Source organism: Rhinoderma darwinii, chromosome 1 (assembly GCF_050947455.1).
Source record: "Rhinoderma darwinii isolate aRhiDar2 chromosome 1, aRhiDar2.hap1, whole genome shotgun sequence".
In the NCBI taxonomy this organism is placed as follows: domain Eukaryota; kingdom Metazoa; phylum Chordata; class Amphibia; order Anura; family Rhinodermatidae; genus Rhinoderma; species Rhinoderma darwinii.
In genome coordinates this window covers 322,577,888-322,599,261 of record NC_134687.1, presented here as the reverse complement: position 1 = coordinate 322,599,261, position 21,374 = coordinate 322,577,888, and the positions used below count along the sequence as shown (strand labels likewise).

Sequence of the window (21,374 nt, the reverse complement as noted above, 5' to 3'; positions counted from 1 at the left end):
CCAAGTCAAAAAGAATACCAGTCCAGGTTACAGTCATTCTGACTATTACAAAAAGTGTGCCAACCATTCTCACCCAAACCTAAATAATATTTAAAAAAACTGTCCCTACGCATTTCATTCTAAAATAAGCCATTGAGCAGAATTGTTGGCTGCGATGTAAAGCAGCATAACAGTAGTACAGGTGTAATCACTGCTAGCTGTCTGTCTTGTCTAGTGGGGGAGGGGGGGGGGTTGTCTCCACTATATAAGCCTTTAAAACCGAACCAATCTAGTCTATTCACGAGGCGGTTACCATCCCTCCGTGCTATTCACATATGGATTTTGTTTGGGTGGATTTTTCAGGGGGCTATTTTGTTGTATAAAAACGTATTTATAATATGAAATGGTTAGTAAAACACAGAGACCGATAAATAAAAACATAAATATTACCAAGGAAACTAATATAAAGACCATTATTTATAATAACACAATTACACACGTGATTGACGGATTCCAGTGAAGCAGAATATAAAGTTTGTGCTGCTGTAGTACATAGGGCCGCCATAAAATGCTCTAGTAAACCGGCAGCCGTTTAAAACCACATTCATCTATCAATGATCTATAAAAATCCACAAAATGTACAAGAGAACTAACTTCATGGAAATATTTATTTTAGGCGTGGAATGATGCATGCTACAGCGTAAATTTAATCTTGTGTTGAAATCGTCTCAAAATCCACGAAACATGTTTGGGTTGAGTTGCACAGGTATTCATTTTATACATAATAATTTAAGTTCTCCAACTTCTTCTTGAGCAATAATCCTTTATCTCTCAGATCTGGCCTGCTGTCCATTTCCATAGTAGATAAAGATGTAATGAGCAGGTTTCTGTTGTCTAAGGTAAGGCTTTCCCATTGTTCGGAATCTGAAAAATAATGATACGATTAACAAAATAAAACAAAGTATAAAGAACGGCCGATCTTCTCTACTTGTCAATGCTCTCAAGAATGGAGCCAAACCACAATGCATAAATACATCAAATGCAAGTCAAGTATGTATTTCTTAATTTAGCTAAATTATTTCATATTAACCCCTTAATGACCAAGCCCGATTTGTTAAATCTGGTATGTCTGACTTTATCAGAGAATAACTCTGCGAAAGTTTTGAATATCCAAGTAATTCTGACATTGTTTTTTCGTCACATGTTGTACTTTATTTTAGTGGTAAAAGTAGACTGATACGATTTGCGGAAATTAATAAAAAAATAGAAAAATGGAAGAAATTTTGTAAAAATGATAATTTTTCCCTATTTTTAACGGCAATATGTGACATATGTACATACATACTGTACAATTTTTTTATTAAATATATATTTCCATCGCTTTACTCTATTTTGGCAGCACTTTTGAAAAAAAAATTTTTTTTTGGAGCAATTTAGAAGACTTACAAGTTTAGTAATCATTTTGAAGTACATTTTGTTTTCCTGCACCAAGCCAGGTTTTCAGAGGCTCATAGGTGTCAGAATGGTGGAAACCCCCACAAGTGACACCATTTTGAAAACTACACCCCTTAAGGTATTTATTAAGGGGTGTTGCAAGTATTTTGACTCCACAGTTTTTTTGTAAGAATTTATGCAAAGGAGGTGTAAAAAAATATAATTTCACTTTTTTCATAAAAGTATCACTTTGAAGACCGATTTCTTTGTAAAGCGACCATGAGAATGAAGAAACACACCCCAAAATCTATCACCCTGTTTCTCCCGTTTTCAAAAATGCCCTCATTGTGACCCTAATGCGTTGCCTGGACACATGGCAGGGCCCGAAAGGAAGGGAGCAACCGGAGGCATTCAGGTCTCATATTTTGCTTGAAAATGTTTTAGGCCCCACTGTACATTTGGAGAGGTTTTGAACTACCAGAACGAAAGAAACTGCCCTTAAACGACCCCATTTAGAAAACTAGACCCCTTAAGGTATTTATCTAGGGGTGTAGTGAGTATTTTGACCCCACAGTTGTTTGCTAAATTTAATGCATAGCAGGTGAAATAAAAAAAACAAACACTTTTTATATAAAAGTATCACTTTGAAGACCGATTTCTTTGTAAAGCGACCATGAGAATGAAGAAACACACCCCAAAATCTATCACCCTTTTTCTCCTGTTTTCAAAAATGCCCCCATTGTGACCCTAATGCGTTGCCTGGACACACGGCAGGGCCCGAAAGGGAGGGAGCACCCGAAGATTTTCAGGACACACGTTTTGCTTGAAAATGTTTCAGGTCCCATTACACATTTATAGAGGAACTGAGCTGCCAAAAAGATAGAAACTCCCAATAAATGACCCCATTTTGAAAACTAGACCCCTTAAGGTATTCATCTAGGTGTGTACTAAGTATTTTGACCCCACAGTTTTCGCAGGAAGTAATGCAAAGCAGGTGGAAAGAAAATTTTATTTCACTTTTTTTCACAAATGTGTCATTTTAAGGTCAGATTTCTTGTACAGAGGACATGAGAATAAGGAAATGCACCAGAAAATGTATCACCCTGTTTCTCCTTTGTTCAAAAATATCCCCATTGTGGCTCTAATGTTTTTCCTGGACACACGGCAGGACCCAAAAGGAAGGGAGCACCCGGAGGCTTTCAGGACACACATTTTGCTTGAAAATGGGAGGATTCTACTTTTCTAGATTGAGAAATATATGTCCCTAACAGTTTCTACACCCTATGACTATGTCGTGCTAAGAAAGCAGCTGTCCTGAAATCATGTCAGTCCATAGACATTATGTATATCAACCCGCTCTGATATATAGTAAGTTAGAGTGGGAAAATTTATTAAACTGTTGGCGGAAAAAGGCAATATATCCCAAAAAAGAGGAGGAAGAATGTATCCAGCTATGTGGAAAACTAGAGCATGTTCACAGGATGAAAGAAAATTTATAGGGCTGTAATGACTTTATTATTCAAAGTGACTGGTCATACAACGTCTCTTTAGCTCCAGCAATCCCTATATAAGGGACGAATGTGTCAAGTGACGCGGTACACCATAACAAGCCCCTGCCCGGCAAGGTAGGAACCGCCATGTGCACAAAACAACCAATCACCTGTAGAATATATAAAGGGGCAGTGTCCCACACCGTATGTATAGATACAGTAAAGGACCACTACTCCCCAAATTAATGTCGCTATTTCTAGAAGTATTGTCGGGTGTAAGAGGTCCACCAAAAACCCGAACAAAACGGTAATAAAGCCCATAGTGTATTGATAAGGAACAGCTCGCTTATTAGAAATCCTCAGAATAAAAAGAAAAAATTATGCCGTATCCCCAGTCAGTAACAGCTATTTATGGCAGGACATGGTCATAACGGAAAAGGAAATAAAAAGCTTTCAGTGCACAATTTTATCTTGAATGAATTTCAGGGCCTTATTCCACTTTATATAACTGGGTTATATCCCAAAATGACTCAATCTAGAAAAGTATATTTCCCTCCCTCCCTCCCTCCCAAAAAAAGTGCTTAAAAAAAAGAAATCTCTAAAAGAACCCTAAATTTTGGCATCTCCTAAATATACAGCGAAGCTGTTTCCCTAAAAAAAAAAAAAAGAGGTGTACAGAAAAATAAAATCCTAAATAAATCCTGCATTTTAACTTTTATAGCTCACAAAAGAAAATTAGTAATGTGCGACGGTATGATAGATTTCAAAACAGGGACTTATGCATAGACCGGGGTTGGAAGGACAAGCGGAACAATAAAATCTTGACACACTTCGCTGTCCTCGTTTGCTGCAGACCCGACACCGTTTTTGGGGTATTTTTGGTTAGGTGTTGAAGGGATGGGGTGTAAAAAATGTTTTTCAACAAGTCGGCGTACATCCTCTGACTCATGGACTACTCTCTGGTCTGCAGATTGAAATAGGAGATCTTCAATCACTTTCTCCTGAAATTCAAAGAATGTCGCCCTGCCCGCTGATTTTTTGTACAGGACAAATGCATTGTGCATTGCAACCTGGATGAGGTATATTGCTACTTTCTTATACCATGTTCTGGTTTTCCTTTTTACCAGATAAGGTTGTAACATCTGGTCGCACAAATCTACCCCACCCATGAATTTGTTATAGCCGATGACACACACAGGCTTTTGTCTATCTGCAGAGGCCCCACGTTCTCTAACAGTTGCTGATGCACTTGTATGGATAGTGCTGATCATGTAGACGTCCTTGCGGTCACGAAATTTTAAAGCCAGCATCTTCTCAATTTGAAAAGTGCATGACTCCCCCTTTGGTAGTTTTTTATCCACAAGTTGACGTGGGAAACCTTTGCGATTCCTGCGTATTGTGCCACAGGCTCCGGTGTTGGCACAATGAAGGGCGCTAAACAATGGCACACTGGTATAAAAACTGTCCGTGTATACATGATACCCCTTGCGTAGGAAAGGGCCAATTAAATCCCACACAATCTTATCAGTGGTACCAATATTTGGAGGGCACCCTGGTGGATTAAATTCACTGTCTTTACCCTCGTAGATCTTAAATGCACATGTGTAGCCAGTAGTGCTTTCACATAACTTGTAGATCTTTACCCCGTATTTTGCACTTTTTGAGGGTATGAATTGGCGGAATGAGAGACGCCCTTTGAAATTCATTAGCGATTCATCCACTGCTAAATTTTGTTCAGCGGTATATGCTCCTAAAAAGGAGGAATTAAGAAAATTTAGCAAAGGCCTTAATTTATACAGCCGGTCACGACTTCTGTCGCTGCAAGGGGTGCCTGTAGATTGTCACTAAAGTGGAGAAATCGCATAAGTATTTTGTACCTACTGCATGACATAATGCCAGAAAAAAGGGGGGTGGCATGTATAGGGCTTGATGCCCAATATGACCTAATAGAGGTTTTTTTTTTATAATTCCCATGTTAAGGGTGAGGCCCAGAATTTTTTTTATTTCCGTTGCATTTGTGGGATTCCACAACCTGGCATGAGGGGACGAAGGCTTATTGGCAATGTACTGCCTGGCATACAAATTTGTTTCATGAACAAAATGTTCCAAAACTTGGTCCGTAATAAAAATATTAAAATAATTTAGTGGTGAAAAATTACTGACATTGGGACTTATGCCAGGAGTAGCAATAAAGTTATTTATGGTGGGAGAAAATAGATTTAACTTTGAACGGACTTTGTGGCAATTGCCGTCTCCCATATCACTGGTGCTGGGTCTCATATCAATAGAATCCCTTGAAGCGACACTTTCGCTGTCGCTTTCAAGTAAAAGCTCAACTTCAGATGCAGAATCCATATCGGAGCATAGCATAGTGATAGGCTTCCTCAACGCTGTATCTTCTGGCCGCCATAATGATTATACAGTCTAAACCGCAAATAATAAACGTAACTAGCGGTTTCAATTTTTTTATCAACTAATCACACTAAAGGAATTAAACTTTTTTTTTTTTTTTTCAAACCCAAACCCTACGCCTAACACAAACTGTAAACCCAAGCCCAGAACAGCACCCTACGCCGTCTAACAGCGTACACGCCGTCTAACAGCGTACCCTAAAAACAAAGTTGTTTATAGTACGATTCTTAGTATATACAGTAAATATATATACATATATATATATATATATATATATATATATATATATATATATGTATATACTATATACCGTATATGTCGGCGTATAAGACGACTGGGCGTATAAGACGACCCCCAACTTTTACCCTTAAAATATAGAATTTAAGATATACTCACCATTTCGTGCAGGAGCGCTTCACTATGGCCATCGGCGGCAGGACCCAGGACTCTGTCTCTTTGAACTCGCGCATGCGCAGATAGGCGAGGTACATGATGGGGTTAATTACTATTAATGTGAGGAACATGGAGGGTAAATTCATCGCACCTCGCGCCTCACATTAATAAGTGAATGAAAGCCGTGTTTATTTCATTTTTTTACAGCGTACACATCATAAATGATGCAAAAACATTGTTGTCCGCGCCATTACTGAATGTGTGTATTTTATGTATTGAGACTTATTTTAATGTTTATTGTAAAAAAGGTGAAGGTGTATTTTTTTTAAAATGTAACCATACTTTGTTTTTACTTTATTTTTAAACGTTAATGTACTGACATATATCAGATATGTGCCAGTACATTAGCCTGTGGACGGGATAATACACAGGCAGTTGTTAGGACATACTTGGGTATATCCTAACAACAAGAGATATGGTCAGACAGCCCTGGGGTCCGTCAATAGACCCTGGGCTGTCTGCCCATATATGGTATGGCCCTCGATCGCGTCACAGGAATTCCCTGTGACGCGATCCAGGGGCATCCCCCCTTCTCACTTTCCCCTGAATGCTGCAGTCAGCTGTGATCGCAGCATTCACGGGAATAACGGCGGAGATGAGAGGTTCTCTGATCTCCGGCGTTATAGAGCGGGGCTGCGGCTGTGTAATACAGCCATTGCCCCGCTCCTGACAGGAAGTGCGCGCGCGGTCAGCATGAGGAGATGCGGCCGGCGCTGCACTAATGAGCGGCAGTTCAGGCACTGAAGACAACATGGGGGTGCTTTGTAGCGCGCCCGCCATGTTCTGTCTTCAATGCCGCAGATCATTAGTGCAGCGCCGGCCGCATCACATGATGCTGACCCCGCGCGCATATGTCAGGACTCAGGAGCGGGGCTGTGGCTGAATTACACAGCCGCAGCCCCGCTCTCATAGTCATGTGTACTATACTGAGCTGTGCGGCTGCAACGTGCATCCCTAATATCCGACAATATCCGGCATATAAGACGACCCCACACTTTTGACATTTTTTTAAGGGTGTAGAAAGTCGTCTTGTACGCCGATATATACGGTACTATAAAATACTGAAAAAATGTTTGTTTGTTTTTTAAACTGTGTGAGGAACAAGTGATTTTGTGTGGGGACACTGACACTTGTATCTGTTTCTCTCCACAGCTAGAACAGAGTGAGGAGAAACAGATACATGTTTTTACTTTTATTTTACTGTAGTGATCACTATGATTGGATCTCATAGTGAACACAAAAGATCAGGAACCAATACTATTGGCTCCTGATCACTGCTCTAAGAACAGAGCTGGTATCAACAGCTCATTCTTAGAGCAGGAGCTGTCATTTAGACACACCCGGCGGCTCTGTACACAGTAACAGCATGTGACCGCTGTGATTAGCTGTCACAGCGGTCACATGCTGTTACGACGAAATCGGCAGGTCCTGATGGCTGCACTAAGAACCGGACCTGTTACTTACAGCTGGTTTTTAGTGCAGACTTGACCAGGGTGCCGTTAAACCCACTCTACTACAGCGACGCCAAAAGGCGTCGTTGTAGACTGAGTACCTGCACCGCCCGACGTCAAAAGACGGTGGGCGGTCGTTAAGGGGTTAAAAAAGCATATAAATATCTATTGTAGCTAAATATACCAAATATGTTATTGTATTATTAATTAATATTTAGAATGGTTTTTCAATCTTTATTAAAAATTGTGTGCAGATAGTTTACCTGCAGTAATATTAGTCACTTACTAATGTACTGTCTGTAGCTGAAATGCCTCTGTAAGCCAGTCTCGCATGCAGTCATATGACCATGCTCCTGGTGTTTATCTCCTGCTTGCGTGACCTTCCATGCACACAAAACGTGGCTATCTCCCATCTCCCTGTAGTACTGGATGTCATAAATCACATGCGTCTTATCTCCACCTCTCCCCTCCTGTCTCTGGAGGGATCGTGTGTCACATTCAATAAATTCAATATTTGTTTGCAAAAATTTGCATTTTTCTAAATTTAAATGTATCTGCTTGTAAGACAGATAGTAATACCACACACAATAGTTACTAATTAACATTTCCCTCCCATATGTCTACTTTATGTTTGCATCGTTTTTTGAACATCCTTTTAATTTTCTAGGATGATACAAGGCTCAGAACTTTAGCAGCAATTTCTCACATTTTCAAGATAATTTCCAAAACCTATTTTTATAGGTGCCAGTTCATTTCTGAAGTGGCTTTGAGGTCCTTATATATTAGAAACCGCCCATAAGTCACCCAATTTTAAAAACGGCACCCCTCAAAGTATTCAATACAGCATTTAGAAAGTTTCTTAACACTTTAGGGTGTTTCACAGGAATTAAAGCAAAGTAGAGGGGAAATTTACAAATTTATTTTTTTTGTTGGAAAATCCATTTTTTTCTGTAACACAAAAGGTTTTACCAGAGAAACGCAACTCAATATTTATTGCCCAGATACTGCAGTTTTTAGAAATATCCCATATGTGGCCCTAGTGTGGTAATGGACGGAAACACAGACCTCAGAAGCAAAGGAGCACCTATTTGGCCTCCTTTTTATTAGAATATATTTTAGGCACCATGTCAGGTTTGAAGAGGTCTTGTGGGGCCAAAACTGTGGAAGCACCCCCAAAAATACACCATTTGACAAACTACACCCCTCCCTTTAGTGGAATTAGTCCGTAAAAATGAAAATCAACAGAAGCGAAGGAGCGCTATTTAGCTTTTGGAGCTCAAGTTTACTCAATTCGTTTTTGGGTGTCATGTCGCATTTGCAAAGCCCCTGAGGGACAAAAACAATGGACACCCCCCCAGAAGTGACTACAGCCCTAAAAAGATTTTGTCTAGGGGTATAGTGAGCATTTTGATCCCAAAGGTTTTTTGCTGAATTTACTGTAATTAGGCCGTCAAAACTTCTATTGTTTTCTACGGCGTTCACCGTACGCTATATAAATGACGTATTTAATTTATTCTGTGGGTAGATGCAATTACGGCGATACCATATGTATATAGGTTTTTTATGTTTTACGGTGTTTGCACGATAAAAGCACGGTTTTAAAAAAAAAATTTAGTTTTTGTGTCGCCATATTCTAAGAGCCACAACTTTTTTTCTTTTTCTAACCGGAAAGCTGTGTGAGGGCTTGTTTTTTGCGGAACAAACTGTAGTTTTTATTGGTCCGATTTTTGCGTACATGCGACTTTTTGATCCCTATTTATGCAATTTTTTGGGAGCTGAAGTGACTAAAAATAGCGATTCCGGTATAGTTTTTTTTATGGAGGTCACCGTGCGGGATAAATTACATCATATTTTTATAGCTCAGGCCGTTACGGACGCGGCGATACCAATTATGCATAGACTATTTCTTTTTTTCTAATAATAAAGGACTTTATAAGGGAAAAAGGGCGATTTTTAAATGTTATTATTTTGACATTTTACTTTTGTACATTTTTTTAACTTTTTTTTTAGTCCCACTAGGGACTTGAAGATCCAATTGTTGGATCGTAGTTATAATACCCTGCAATACTTATGTATTGTAAGTTATTATACCTGTCAGATTCACACTGACAGGAGGCAAATTAGGTCCTGCCTCTGGGGTAATAGGGGTTAATCAGTTCGGATCACAGCTGTGATCCGACCCGATGTTTTCCCCCAGTACTAAGCCTGTGCTGGGAGATGCCGGGCTGCGAGGAGCGCCTGTGTGCTCTGTTAGGAGCACACGTAGATTAATGGACTGCAGGCACAAGGACCAGCTCTGCAGCCCGTTAATCTACGTGGGGTGGTCGGGAAGGGGGTTAAAGGAAAGGTGTGATGATTTTTTTTTTAAATTAATATATGTGTCTTTAATAAAATATTATATTTACTTTATTTATTTTTTCACAAAAAAGGATTTGTTTTTTTTTAATTAAAGAGGCTCTGTCACCACATTATAAGTGTCCTATCTCCTACATAAGGAGATGGGCGCTATAATGTAGGTGACAGTAATGCTTTTTATTCAGAATCCTGACATGTCTGTAGCGTCTCTGAGATTTACAGCAAGGCAAGCGTAATCTCGCGAAATTACGATGTAACCTGTCATTTCAAACGAGATTACGCTTGCCTTGCTGCAATCTCACAGAAAAGATTCAGAAGTGTCAGGATTCTGAATAAACAACACGTCTAGGCTGGTAGTGATGTATATTTATTATCAGGACAATGTAGTAATGTTAGGGCTTGTGTATGTAGCTGCACATAGTGATATATCTATATCGCTAGTGCAGTGTAAATGAATGGAGAGAAGTGCATGACGCGGATTGGTCAGCGTCATACACTCCTCTGTACAACGCCCACTTGGTCTAAAGTAAAACATGGGCATTAAGAAACTCATTAGCATAAAGCTAAAAATCGCTTATAAAGTGGTTTAAAATAGATCATTTTTCTAAATAAAAAGCATTACTGTCATCTACATTATAGCGCCGATCTCCTTATGTAGGAGACAGGGCACTTATAATGTGGTGACAGAGCCTCTTAACCCCTTCCCCCTGCTGGCATTCTGGGCCCTAACGTCCAAGCCATTTTTTAGATTTTTCCATTGTCACATTCGAAGAGCTGTAACTTTTTTATTTTTGCGTCGGCATAGCTATATAAGGTCTTGTTTTTTGCGGGAAGACTTGCAGTTTTTATTGGTACCATTTGAGAGTAGATGCGACTTTTTGATCACTTTCTATCACATTTTTTTTAAGTCAGGATTAACAGAAAACAGCAATTTTTCCATTGTTTTTAATTTTATTTTTTACGGCGTTCACCGTGCGGGTTAAATAACGTAACAGCTTTATAGTCGGGGTCGTTACGGATGCGGCGATACCAAATATGTGTAACTTTTTTGCTTTATTGTAGTTTTTTTTTAATAGTAAAGCATTTTGTAAGGGGAAAAGCTGGGTTTTTCATTTTTTTTTTTCACTTTTTTTTAAAATTAACTTTATTAAACTTTTTTTACTTTTTTACTAGTCCCACTAGGGGACTTCCCTATCCTCCGATCGCTATTATAATACACTGCAATACTTTTGTATTGCAGTGTATTACTGCCTGTCCGTTTAAAACGGACAGGCATCTGCTAGGTCATGCCTGCGGCATGATCTAGCAGGCATTCGCTGCAGGCAGACCTGGGGGTCTTTATTAGACCCCCGGCTGCCATTAGAGACACAGACACTCGGCGATTTTATCGCCGGGTGTCAGTGAGATGAGAGGGAGCTCCCTCCCTCTCTCCAAAACCATTCAGATGCGGTGCTCGCTATTGTGCACCGCATCTGAAGGGTTAAACGGGTGAGATCGATACTAATATCGATCTCACCCGGCAGAGCAGGGACGCCCCCAGCCCTCAGCTGCTTCTGGCAGCTGAGAGCAGGGAGATTTCACGGCTCCCTGCTCTGTTTACTTTATTCTACAGCAGCGACGTAGTTTGGCGGCGCTCTAGAATAAAGCCCACTAATGACCGCCGTAAAAAGACGTATCGGCGGTCATTAAGGGGTTAAACACTTTTTTACTGTACTGGGGGCTGCCATGTTTTATTTCTTTAGTGTATGTGTCTTTTCACTACACATACACAGATGAAATATGGCAGCTACAGTGCATAGAAGATAGGAACGGCTCCGTTTCTATATCCTATGCTTCTGCCGTCTAACTCTGTACTGTGGATGCGCAGTTCAGAGCGACCCAGCATAGAAGTTGGTTTGTAGGGGGAAAGACGGCGGCATTTTGGTGAAGACCTGTTTGGGGGGCGTTTGTGTGTGGCGCAGTTGTTTGTGCGGCGGGCGCTCGTGCGCCGCTGACCCTTCATAGCCGCCTATCAGCTGTTTCGAAGGAACAGCGGTGAGAACCGCTGCTCTGTCGTTTCTTGCTCCTACTGTGAATCACCGTGCAGTGGCGGTTCACAGTATTACAGCCTTCCACTATTCACTTCCATTCATAAGCGCCAGTGATCCTTCAAAACCGCTGATCGGCAGCTTTGAAGGATCAACAGCGCTCATACGTTGCTGATCCTTTATTCCTTGCTCCTACTATGAATCGCCGTGTAACTACATGGCGATTCACAGTAGGAGCAAGAAATGAAGAAGCAGCGGCATATTACTTTCTTTATTTCTTGTTTTGCAGGTTCAACCGGATTGTTTGGTCTACGTCGTAGATTCGTTGGACTACTTCGATTACCTACTGTTTTTTTTTTCTTTTTTGAAATAAAATGGTGTAAGAGGATTTTGTGGGGGAGTTTTTATTTAAATAAAATTTTCTTAGGTCTCTGTTTAATACTTTATTAGCACCTTAGTAATGGAAGTTGTCTGTTTGACGACATCCATTACTAAGGTGGGGCTTAGGCCTCGTTTACACAAGCGTGATATACGTGTGTGCGACGCGTGTGCTTTTCACGCATGTCGTACGCACCTATATTACTCTATGGGGCAGTGCAGACAGTCCGTGAGTTTTGCTCAGCGTGAGTCCGCTGAAAAAAACTCACGACATGTCCTATCTTTGTGCGCTGTTCGCGCATCACGCACCCATTGAAGTCAATGGGTGCGTTAAAACCACGCATGTCGCACGGAAGCACTTCCGTGCAAACTGCGTGATTCGCGCAACAGCTGTCAAACTCTGAATGTAAACAGAAAAGCACCACGTGCTTTTCTGTTTACAAACATCCAAACAGTGTCATAATGATGGCGGCTGCGCGAAAATCACACAGCCGCGCATCATACGCTGATGACACACGCAGCTGTTAAGTGCCTTTTGCGCACACAAAACGCCACATTTTTTGCGTGCGCAAAACGCACACGCTCGTGTAAATCAGGCCTTAGTGTTAGCCAGTAAAAAAGCTAGTGCTAACCCCCCAATTTTACCCCAGTACCCGCCGCCACCAGGGGTATCGGGAAGAGCCAGGTACAATCCAGTAGCCGACCATCTGTAGTGATGGACGGGCACTGGGGTGCCTGCAAAAAAAAACACTGTGTGAACAGGGCCTAAGGGTGCATTCACACAGTGCAGTTGTGCAGCGTTTTTCCTGCGTGGCCGAAAACCACATAGAAAAACGCATGCGTGTATACCACAATTTTTCCCGATGAGGTTTTTGGCTGCGTGGCGAAAACACGGCAGAAGCGCACTGTGTGAATGCACCCTAAGAAAATATTTTTTTAATTCAAATCCCCCATGTTAACCATTTTATTTTTTTTTTAAAACTTAGATCATTGAAGTAGCTCAGCGTATATTATACTCTCATACTTCGGCCGTGGCCGTACATGCTCGCAATCGCGGGCTATGATTACGGGCACGGCCGTGTGCATGTTCACACGACGCTCGCTCAAAAAAAAAAAAAAAGACGTGTAAAATACACTAGCGTTTTTGGTGAAGCGCCTTTTAAAATAGAGCCGTTTTTGACGTTTTTTTTTTTACGTCTTTTGTGCGTGCTTTTTGCATGTTTTTTTGGCGTGTAATTAGGACTCCCATTGACTATGGGAACATTTTACGTGCCAAAGAATTGACCAGATGCTTATTTTTTCCCGAAACGTGTTTTTGTTAACGCTTGAGTAAAAAAAGCGCGTTGTATGTTCTAACGGCTCGCTTTATGTAGTGTTTTTTGATGCAACTTTCAAGGGGTTTATAACATGTTTTATGCGCGCTTTTTGCACGTTTTTTGGCGAGCAAGTATTACTCCCATTGACTATGGGAACATTTAGAGCGCTTTACGTGCCAAAGAATTGACCAGACGCTTCTTTTTTCCGTAATGAGTTTTTTTAAAACGCCTGCATAAAAAAGCGTGTTGTATGTACTAAAGGCGCGCTTTCCCATTGTAAATGGGAAGCTTAATCAAGTGTTTCTGCGTGTAAAATGTGTCAAATACACGCCGCGTGAACCTGTCAACTTAAGTCATTCACCACAGGGTGTCCCTCTTGACTTTCATCATTCTTAGCCTTTTGGTGTGTCCTAGAGCTCTGCCAGCTGCCATTGTAGAATCACCCCATAATTGGGAGCTGGACATTGCTTGATAATTTGAAGACACCTTTTCCTTGCTTGTAGCCAGAAATAGGGAGGGGGCTGAGTGTGCCTCCCACATTTACAGCAGCTGCCAGGTTACTTTGCCTGATTCACCTTGCTCTAATTCTGGGATGTGCTCCCTCTGGTGGCCAACATAGGAAAACATGTCAAATTATTTAATTTTTAATACTTCCCACCTAGTGGAAGAAAAAAAATAAAAATAAAAATTATATATAATAAATAGTAACTTACTAAAAAAAAATGTTTTCATTTGCGACAAATTCCCTATAAGCAAAAAAAATGTAAATTGCTCATTTTCTTTTGAAAATGTGGACTCCTGATATTTTTTTATGCATTTACAGAGCTTTAGGCAGTAAGAGAGAGGGTATAGCGTCAGATTTGTGAATGAATTACAAATGAAAGCAGACCTGTGACAGCTTACTATAAAGGAATAATTATGGGCAACCTTTCTTCCAATTCAAGTTTCGCTTTTATGCTAAATCTGCTTGAGGCGTGCTGGCAATCAGAATGCAATGGGTGAATACATTTTTTGGGTTTGGGATTCGCTTTTGACATAGTCAAAAGGGTTATCCCACGAATCAGGTTAAAAGTAGTTAATAGACTTTTCGGACTTTTTATATTAAACGGTCTTCTTACACTAAAAATACACGTTTCTCGCTCATGTCATTGGGCGACACAGACGATCATGGGTATAGGCTGCTGCCACTAGAAGGCGACATTAAGCAAATAAAAAAACACCTCCTTGTCTTACAGCGGTTTATATATTTTTTCTTAATCTTTGTTTCCTCCCGTGGGTACTGCTTTAGGACTACCACGGTCCTTTTTGTCCGCAATAACATAAGAAAAGGGGACTCACCGTGAAATCATTTTCTCGTCGAGTTCATTGGTTGGACACCGTTATTCTTTCTGGGATTTTGGGCATCTACAAGCTTAAAAAGTTCCTCTTGTTTTCTGTTCTGCCCCATCAAGGGTTTTGTTCTACGTTAAGTTTTACCATCTGTTGGCTTTTCCTAGCTGCTCCTACTGCTTCTGTGCAAACTGATTAGCTCAGTGTCTGCAGGATGGGTACAGTCTGTGTAGGAGCGAACACTTTTTTTTTTTTGCTTCGTGTCCCCTCCTAGTGGCAGCAGCCTAAACTCACTTTCTTCTGTATCGCCCAATAAAACTCGACGAGAAAAGGATTTTACGTTGAGTATTAAAAAAAAAACCTTTTTTCCCCTATTTTTGTTTCTCTATGCCTCCCTCAGCACTGCAGTTAAAGTGTAGCTAAACGTTTGACAAACTTCTGACATGTCATAGTGACATGTCAGAAGTTTGGATTGGTGGAGGTCCGAGCACTGAGACCCCCACCAATCGCTAGAACGAAGCAGATGAAGAACTCGTGTGAGCGCTCAGCCACTTCGTGTCTGTTCGGCTTTTTCCGGAAATAAATGTATCTGTGTACGGACTCAATAGAAAGTCTATGAGCCAGTACTCCGATACATCGGCTTTCCGGAAAAAGCTGAACAGACACGAAGCGGCTGAGCGCTCACACGAGTTCTTCGTCTGCTTCGTTCTAGCGATTGGTGGGGGTCTCAGTGCTCGGATCCCCACCAATCCAAACTTCTGACATGTCACTATGACATGTCAGAAGCTTGTCAAACGTTTAGCTACACTTTAAACCTTGCTATTGTGGGCAGGCTGCTGGGCAGTGTACGGTAATCCACTTCTCTGCTTTCTGCCTTCAACTCCCAAAACCTCTTGAGCGCTCTGTCTTTTTACCTCCAGTAATTCCCCTCCCCCTCTGGCAACCGTAAATATAATCCCCAGTAGGCTCGCCAGTCTCCTTCCATCTCTGGCAGCTGCAAATATAGTCCCCACTAGGTTCCCCAGTCATTCTCTATCCCCATTTGGCCACTGTAAATATAGTCCCCTGCAAATAGTTAGATAATAATTGTACCGTGAAGACGAAGCAGGGCAGAAAGCAATCTCTACAGGCTGCTGTTCAGTTAAAAGAGGATTACTATGCCGAGAAAAGGAATGAGGATATGGGCAGCTAGGAGAGTGACTGAACACACAAGTCCATCAAACAGCACCCAGCTCATTAGGTGGATGTGCACATTGATATACAGTTTGAACAGAAGGTGGCGCCATACTACGTAAGTAAATGTCATAAGTTTTTACTGGATGTTTTTCAACAGCAATGAAATGGAAAACATTGTTAATTGTTCATGATCTGTACAATGAATATGATACGAACAGGTGTGACAACCCCTTCAGGACACAGCCTGTTTTGGCCTTGTGGACACAGACTATTTTTTTAAATCTGACATGTGTTACTCTATGTGGTAATAACTCCGGAATGCTTTTACCTATCCAAGCGATTCTGAGATTGTTTTCTCGTGACATCTTGTACTTTGTTAGTGAAAAAAAATTGGTCTATAAATTTAATATTTGTGAAAAACACTTGCACTTGTGAAAACTTTGCATTTTTCCAAATTTACATGTATCTGCTTGTAAAACAGATAGTAATACCACACAAAATAGTTACTATTTCACATTTCCTATATGTCTACATTAGATTGACATTGTTTTTTGAACATCCTTTTATTTTTCTAGGACGTTACAAGACAGAACTTTAGCAGCAATTTCTCACATTTTCAAGAAAATTTCCAAAGGCTATTTTTACAGGGGCCAGTTCAGTTCTGAAATGGCTTTAAGGGCCTTATATATTAGAAACTCCCCATAATTCACCCCATTTTAAAAACTAGTACCCCTCAAAGTATTCAAAACAGCATGTAGAAAGTGTTTTAACCCTTTAGGCGTTTCACAGGAAATAAAGCAAAGTAGAGGGGAAATTTACAAATTATTTTTTTTTGGCCGAAATTCATTTGTAATACATATTTTTCTGTTACACAGAAGGTTTTACCCGAGAAATGCAACTCAATATTTATTTCCCAGATTCTGCAGTTTTTATAATTATCCCACATGTGGCCCTAGTGTGATAATGGACTGAAACACCGGCCTCAGAAGCAAAGGATCACCTAGTGGATTATGAGGCCTCCTTTATTTTTTAGACTATATTTTAGGCACCATGTCAGATTTGAAGAGGTCTTGTGGTACCAAAACAGTGGAAACACCCCAAAAGTGACCCCATTTTGGAAACTACACCCCTCAGGGAATTTATCTAGGTGTATAGTTAGCATTTTGACCCCACAGTTTTTTTTGCAAAATTTATTGGAATTAGTCTCTAAAAATGAAAATCTACTTTTGTTCTGAAAATTACAAGGAATAAAGAATAAAATGCACCCTAACATTTGTAAAGCATCTTCTCCCGATTACGGAAATACCCCATATGCAGTGATAAACTGCTGTTTGGACCCACTCCAGGGCTCAGAAGGGAGGGAGCGGCATTTGGATTTTGGTGGATTGGTTTTCAGTGCCATGTCGGGTTTGCAATGCCCTGGGACCAAAACAGTGAAAACCTCCAAAAAGTGACCCCATTTTGAAAACTACACCCCTCAAGGAATTTTTCTAGGGGTATAATTTGCATTTTGACACCAGAGGTTTTTTGCAGAATTTAGTAGAATTAGGCCGTGAAAACGAATATCAACACTTTATCCCTTGTGAAAATAAAAAAATTCAACATTTTAGTGGACAAAGGAGAAACAGCCACGAACACTCGATGATTTGTAAAGAAATTTCTCCAGAGTATGGCAATTCCCCACATGTGGTAATAAATGGTTTTTTCATTAGAAATTAATTAACACTTTCAGGACTAATCGTTTTTTTGCTTCTTCATTTTTGTTCTTCATTCCCGGCCTTCCAACAGCCATAACTTTTTTATGTTTCGGTCCATAGAGTGGTGTGAGGACTTCGTTTTTGCGGGAGGATTTGTAGTTTCTATTGACACCCTAAAATACCATATAACATACTGGGAAACTGAAAATAAAATTATTTGCGGGCTGAAATTGGAAAGAACTGCGAATCCTCCATTGTTTTTTGGCTTTCGTTTTTACCGCTTTCACCGTGCAGTAAAAATGACAACTTAACTTTATTCTGTGGCTCAATACGATTACGGTGATACCAAATTTAGTTTTTTTTTATATTTTACTACTTTTACAAAGAAAAAATATTTATTTAAAAAACTAAAAAATTGTTTTGAATCCATGGATTCTGAGAGCAATAACTTATTTTTTGATCGATTGAGCGGTGTGAAGTCTCAATTTCGGCGGGACGAGCTGTGATTTTTATTCACTTAGGCTTCAACATGAACAAGCACTTCCCTCATTCGTAAAACATCTGATTATTTACTTACCTTCAAGCTTCTTTAGAAGTGTTTCTATTACAGAAATGGCTTCTGTTCTTACAGATGCATAATTCTTATTTTCTGTAATACATAAAAGACACATAAGAATACTGTAGCTGAAAATGGCAATAACATTTTATTGAAGGTGACCAATTGTAACCAAATGTAAATTATTCAAACCTCAAAGTGAACGTCCACCTTTTAATACCATGTCGTTTTTATGCCTAACTTTAAAGCGGTTGGTGCTTTGTTTTTCCTGATACAGAGCTTCAAATCCACTGTATAGAGTTAAAGAGGCTCTGTCACCACATTATAAGTTCCCTATATTGTACATGATGTGATCGGCGCTGTAATGTAGATTACAGCAGTGTTTTTTATTTAGAAAAACGATCATTTTTGACGGAGTTATGATTTATTTGAGCTTTATGCTAATGAGTTTCTTAATGGACAACTGGGCGTGTTTTACTTTTTGGCCAAGTGGGCGTTGTACAGGGGAGTGTATAACGCTGACCAATCAGCGTCATACACTCCTCTCCATTCATTTACACAGCACATAGCGATATAGCTACATCGCTATGTGCAGCCACATATACACACTATAACGCTACTGCAGTGTCCTGACAATGAATATACATTACCTCCAGCCAGGACGTGATGTCTATTCACAATCCTGACACTTCGCTAGCACAATCCCGACACTTCGCTAGCACAATCCCGACACTACAGCACAGCAAGCATAATCTCGAGATTACGCTGTAAACTTATTTAAAACGAGATTACTCTTGCTGTGCTGTAGTGTCGGGATTGTGTTAGCGAAGTGTCAGGATTCTGAATAAACATCACGTCCTGGCTGGAGGTAATGTATATTCATTGTCAACATACGCCCCACAGGTCAAATGACTGGTTAGGTGTAGCCAACAAATGTTGAGACACCTCCAAAATATACATAAAGAGTAGCAAACTCCAATATATCATGTCAAGAAAATGAGAACAAGGAGTCACAACGCCACAAGTAATAGAAAAAGGTATGTACGTGGATCACTCAAAAAAGACGATAGTATAGCCTAGGGCATAATATTATTACACACTAAAGAAGTGTATACAACAGGCAGCAAAACAGATGACTTAATTAATTGTGTACAATTGACTAAGCGTTTATAAGTCTAATATCGCCTATTTAAAATATGACAATAGGTGACACTTAGGTGTCCGAAAAATGTCAGATATAAGAGACACTAGAAAGAGTAATCTGCCCAGAATACCGGACAAAGATCAGGGAAGAGTGCCCTGGAATGACCAGAGATGTAAATCTATGCCCACCTGGTATCACCAGGGGGGCCAGTGTAACAAATCTTACCCATGGAAATGAAGGTAATTAGGTGGACCACACAGTGAGACAACGCCCCTAGATTACGCTTGCTGTGCTTTAGTGTTGGGATTGTGTTAGCGAAGGGTCAGGATCCTGAATACACATCACGTCCTGGCTAGAGGTAATGTATATTCATTGTCAGGACACTGCAGTAACGTTAGTGTGTATGTATGTGGCTGCACATAGTAATATAGCTATATCGCTATGTGCTGTGTAAATGAATGGAGAGAAGTGTATGACGCTGATTGGTCAACATCATACACTTCTCTCCACAACGCCCACTTGGCCAAAAAGTAAAACACGCCCAGTTGTCCATTAAGAAACTCATTAGCATAAAGCTAATATAGGTCATAACTCAGTCAAAAATGATAGTTTTACTAAATAAAAACCACTGCTGTAATCTACATTACAGCGCCGATCACATTATGTACAAGATAGGCCACTTATAATGTGGTGACAGAGCCTCTTTAAATGATAAAATTCAGCCTGCAGCAGCCACTAGGGGAGCTACCTGCTTACAGTTTTACTATGGAGTTTAATGTCTAAACATGCAATAAACTCTTAAGATCCCATTAATCAGCCAGAATTCTATCTGTGTCTATGCAGGACTTCTAGTTTAGAAAAACGGAGCTGCAAAGCATATAAATATATATTATTCTAACAGTACAAAGAGTTTTACAGTACCTAGAGAATGTGCAAGAACTGGACTGGCTTCCGTAAGGATTTCTTTAAGGGCTGTGATGTCTAAATGCTCCTTTTCCAAGATTAGTAACCTAAAAAAGAAGAAATTATTCATGATAGAGGAGATTCAGAGAAACAAAATAGTATTCTCAGTAAATTTCTGAAATACACGACACAAAACCATCACATAGAAGTCTTGTAAAGGTGGTCAACAATAGGTAGATCGTTAATAAAAAATAAATAGAGAAAAGATATTATAAATAATGTTTTAGTATTGTTGTAATGAAAATGTTTTCCTGATAAACATGACATGCAAAATAAAACCAACGTAGGGTTATATGTATTTTAGGCTGTGTTGCAGCTTCTGGTAAAATAGGGGATGTCTACATTATGCGAACTGTGATAGGTTATGTTTTTTGGAGCTTCAGTCCTGTAGGAGCACAGAATTGCAGAAAATAAGAGAAAAAGTTCAATTAATGTAACTATTTGTTAACAACATTATAGATGTAAAGGAATGGGGGCACAACAGCGGTTTTTACTACTATTTTGAAAGTAGAGAATTCGACAAGGTAATTAGGCCTGGAGGAACACTAGCGTAAAATAAAATAAACTTCTATTTGCAGTTATGCTTGAAGGCGTTTTTTTTATTTCATGTAAAAATAGCTTCAAGTGTCGCTAAATGTTTGACAAACTTCTGACATGTCATAGTGACATGTCAGAAGTTTGGATTGGTGGGGGTCCGAGCACCGAGACCGCCAACAATCGCTAGAACGAAGCGGCTGAAGGTCTCGTGTGAGCGCTCGGCCGCTTCGTGTCTGTTCGGCTTTTTCCGGAAATAAATGTATCTGTATACAGACTCAATAGAAAGTCTATGAGCCCGTACTCAGATACATCGGCTTTCTGGAAAAAGCCGAACAGACACGAAGCGGCTGAGCGCTCACACTAGTACTTCAGCTGCTTCGTTCTAGCGTTTGGTGGGGGTCTCAGTGCTCAGACCCCCACCAATCCAAACTTCTGACATGTCACTATGACATGTCAGAAGTTTGTCAAACATTTAGCTACACTTTAAAGTGTAACAAAATTTTCGAAAAACTTCTGACATGTCAGAAGTTTTGATCGGTGGGGGTCTGAGCACCGATCACTAAAACGAAGCGGCAGAAGCGCTCGAGTTGCTTCGTTTCTGATCAGCTTTTTTCAGCCAGCTGAGCAATTGGTGAACGGGATCATAGACTTTCTATTTAGTCTGTGCACCGTTACCT

General features: G+C 40.1%; 1 protein-coding gene across 1 annotated transcript in view; it reads right to left on the bottom strand.

The window, feature by feature from the left end:
* Positions 1-629: 629 nt before the first annotated feature.
* ECPAS (Ecm29 proteasome adaptor and scaffold) overlaps positions 630-21,374 on the bottom strand; it is a 143,208-nt gene continuing 122,463 nt past the window's right edge. Inside the window, exons 47-49 of the mRNA XM_075825614.1 lie at positions 20,119-20,207; positions 18,075-18,146; positions 630-903 (exon numbers count right to left, since the gene is read on the bottom strand). Coding sequence (XP_075681729.1) covers positions 755-903; positions 18,075-18,146; positions 20,119-20,207 — 310 coding nt within the window. The 3' untranslated portion in view covers positions 630-754. The remainder of the gene's footprint in view (positions 904-18,074; positions 18,147-20,118; positions 20,208-21,374) is intronic.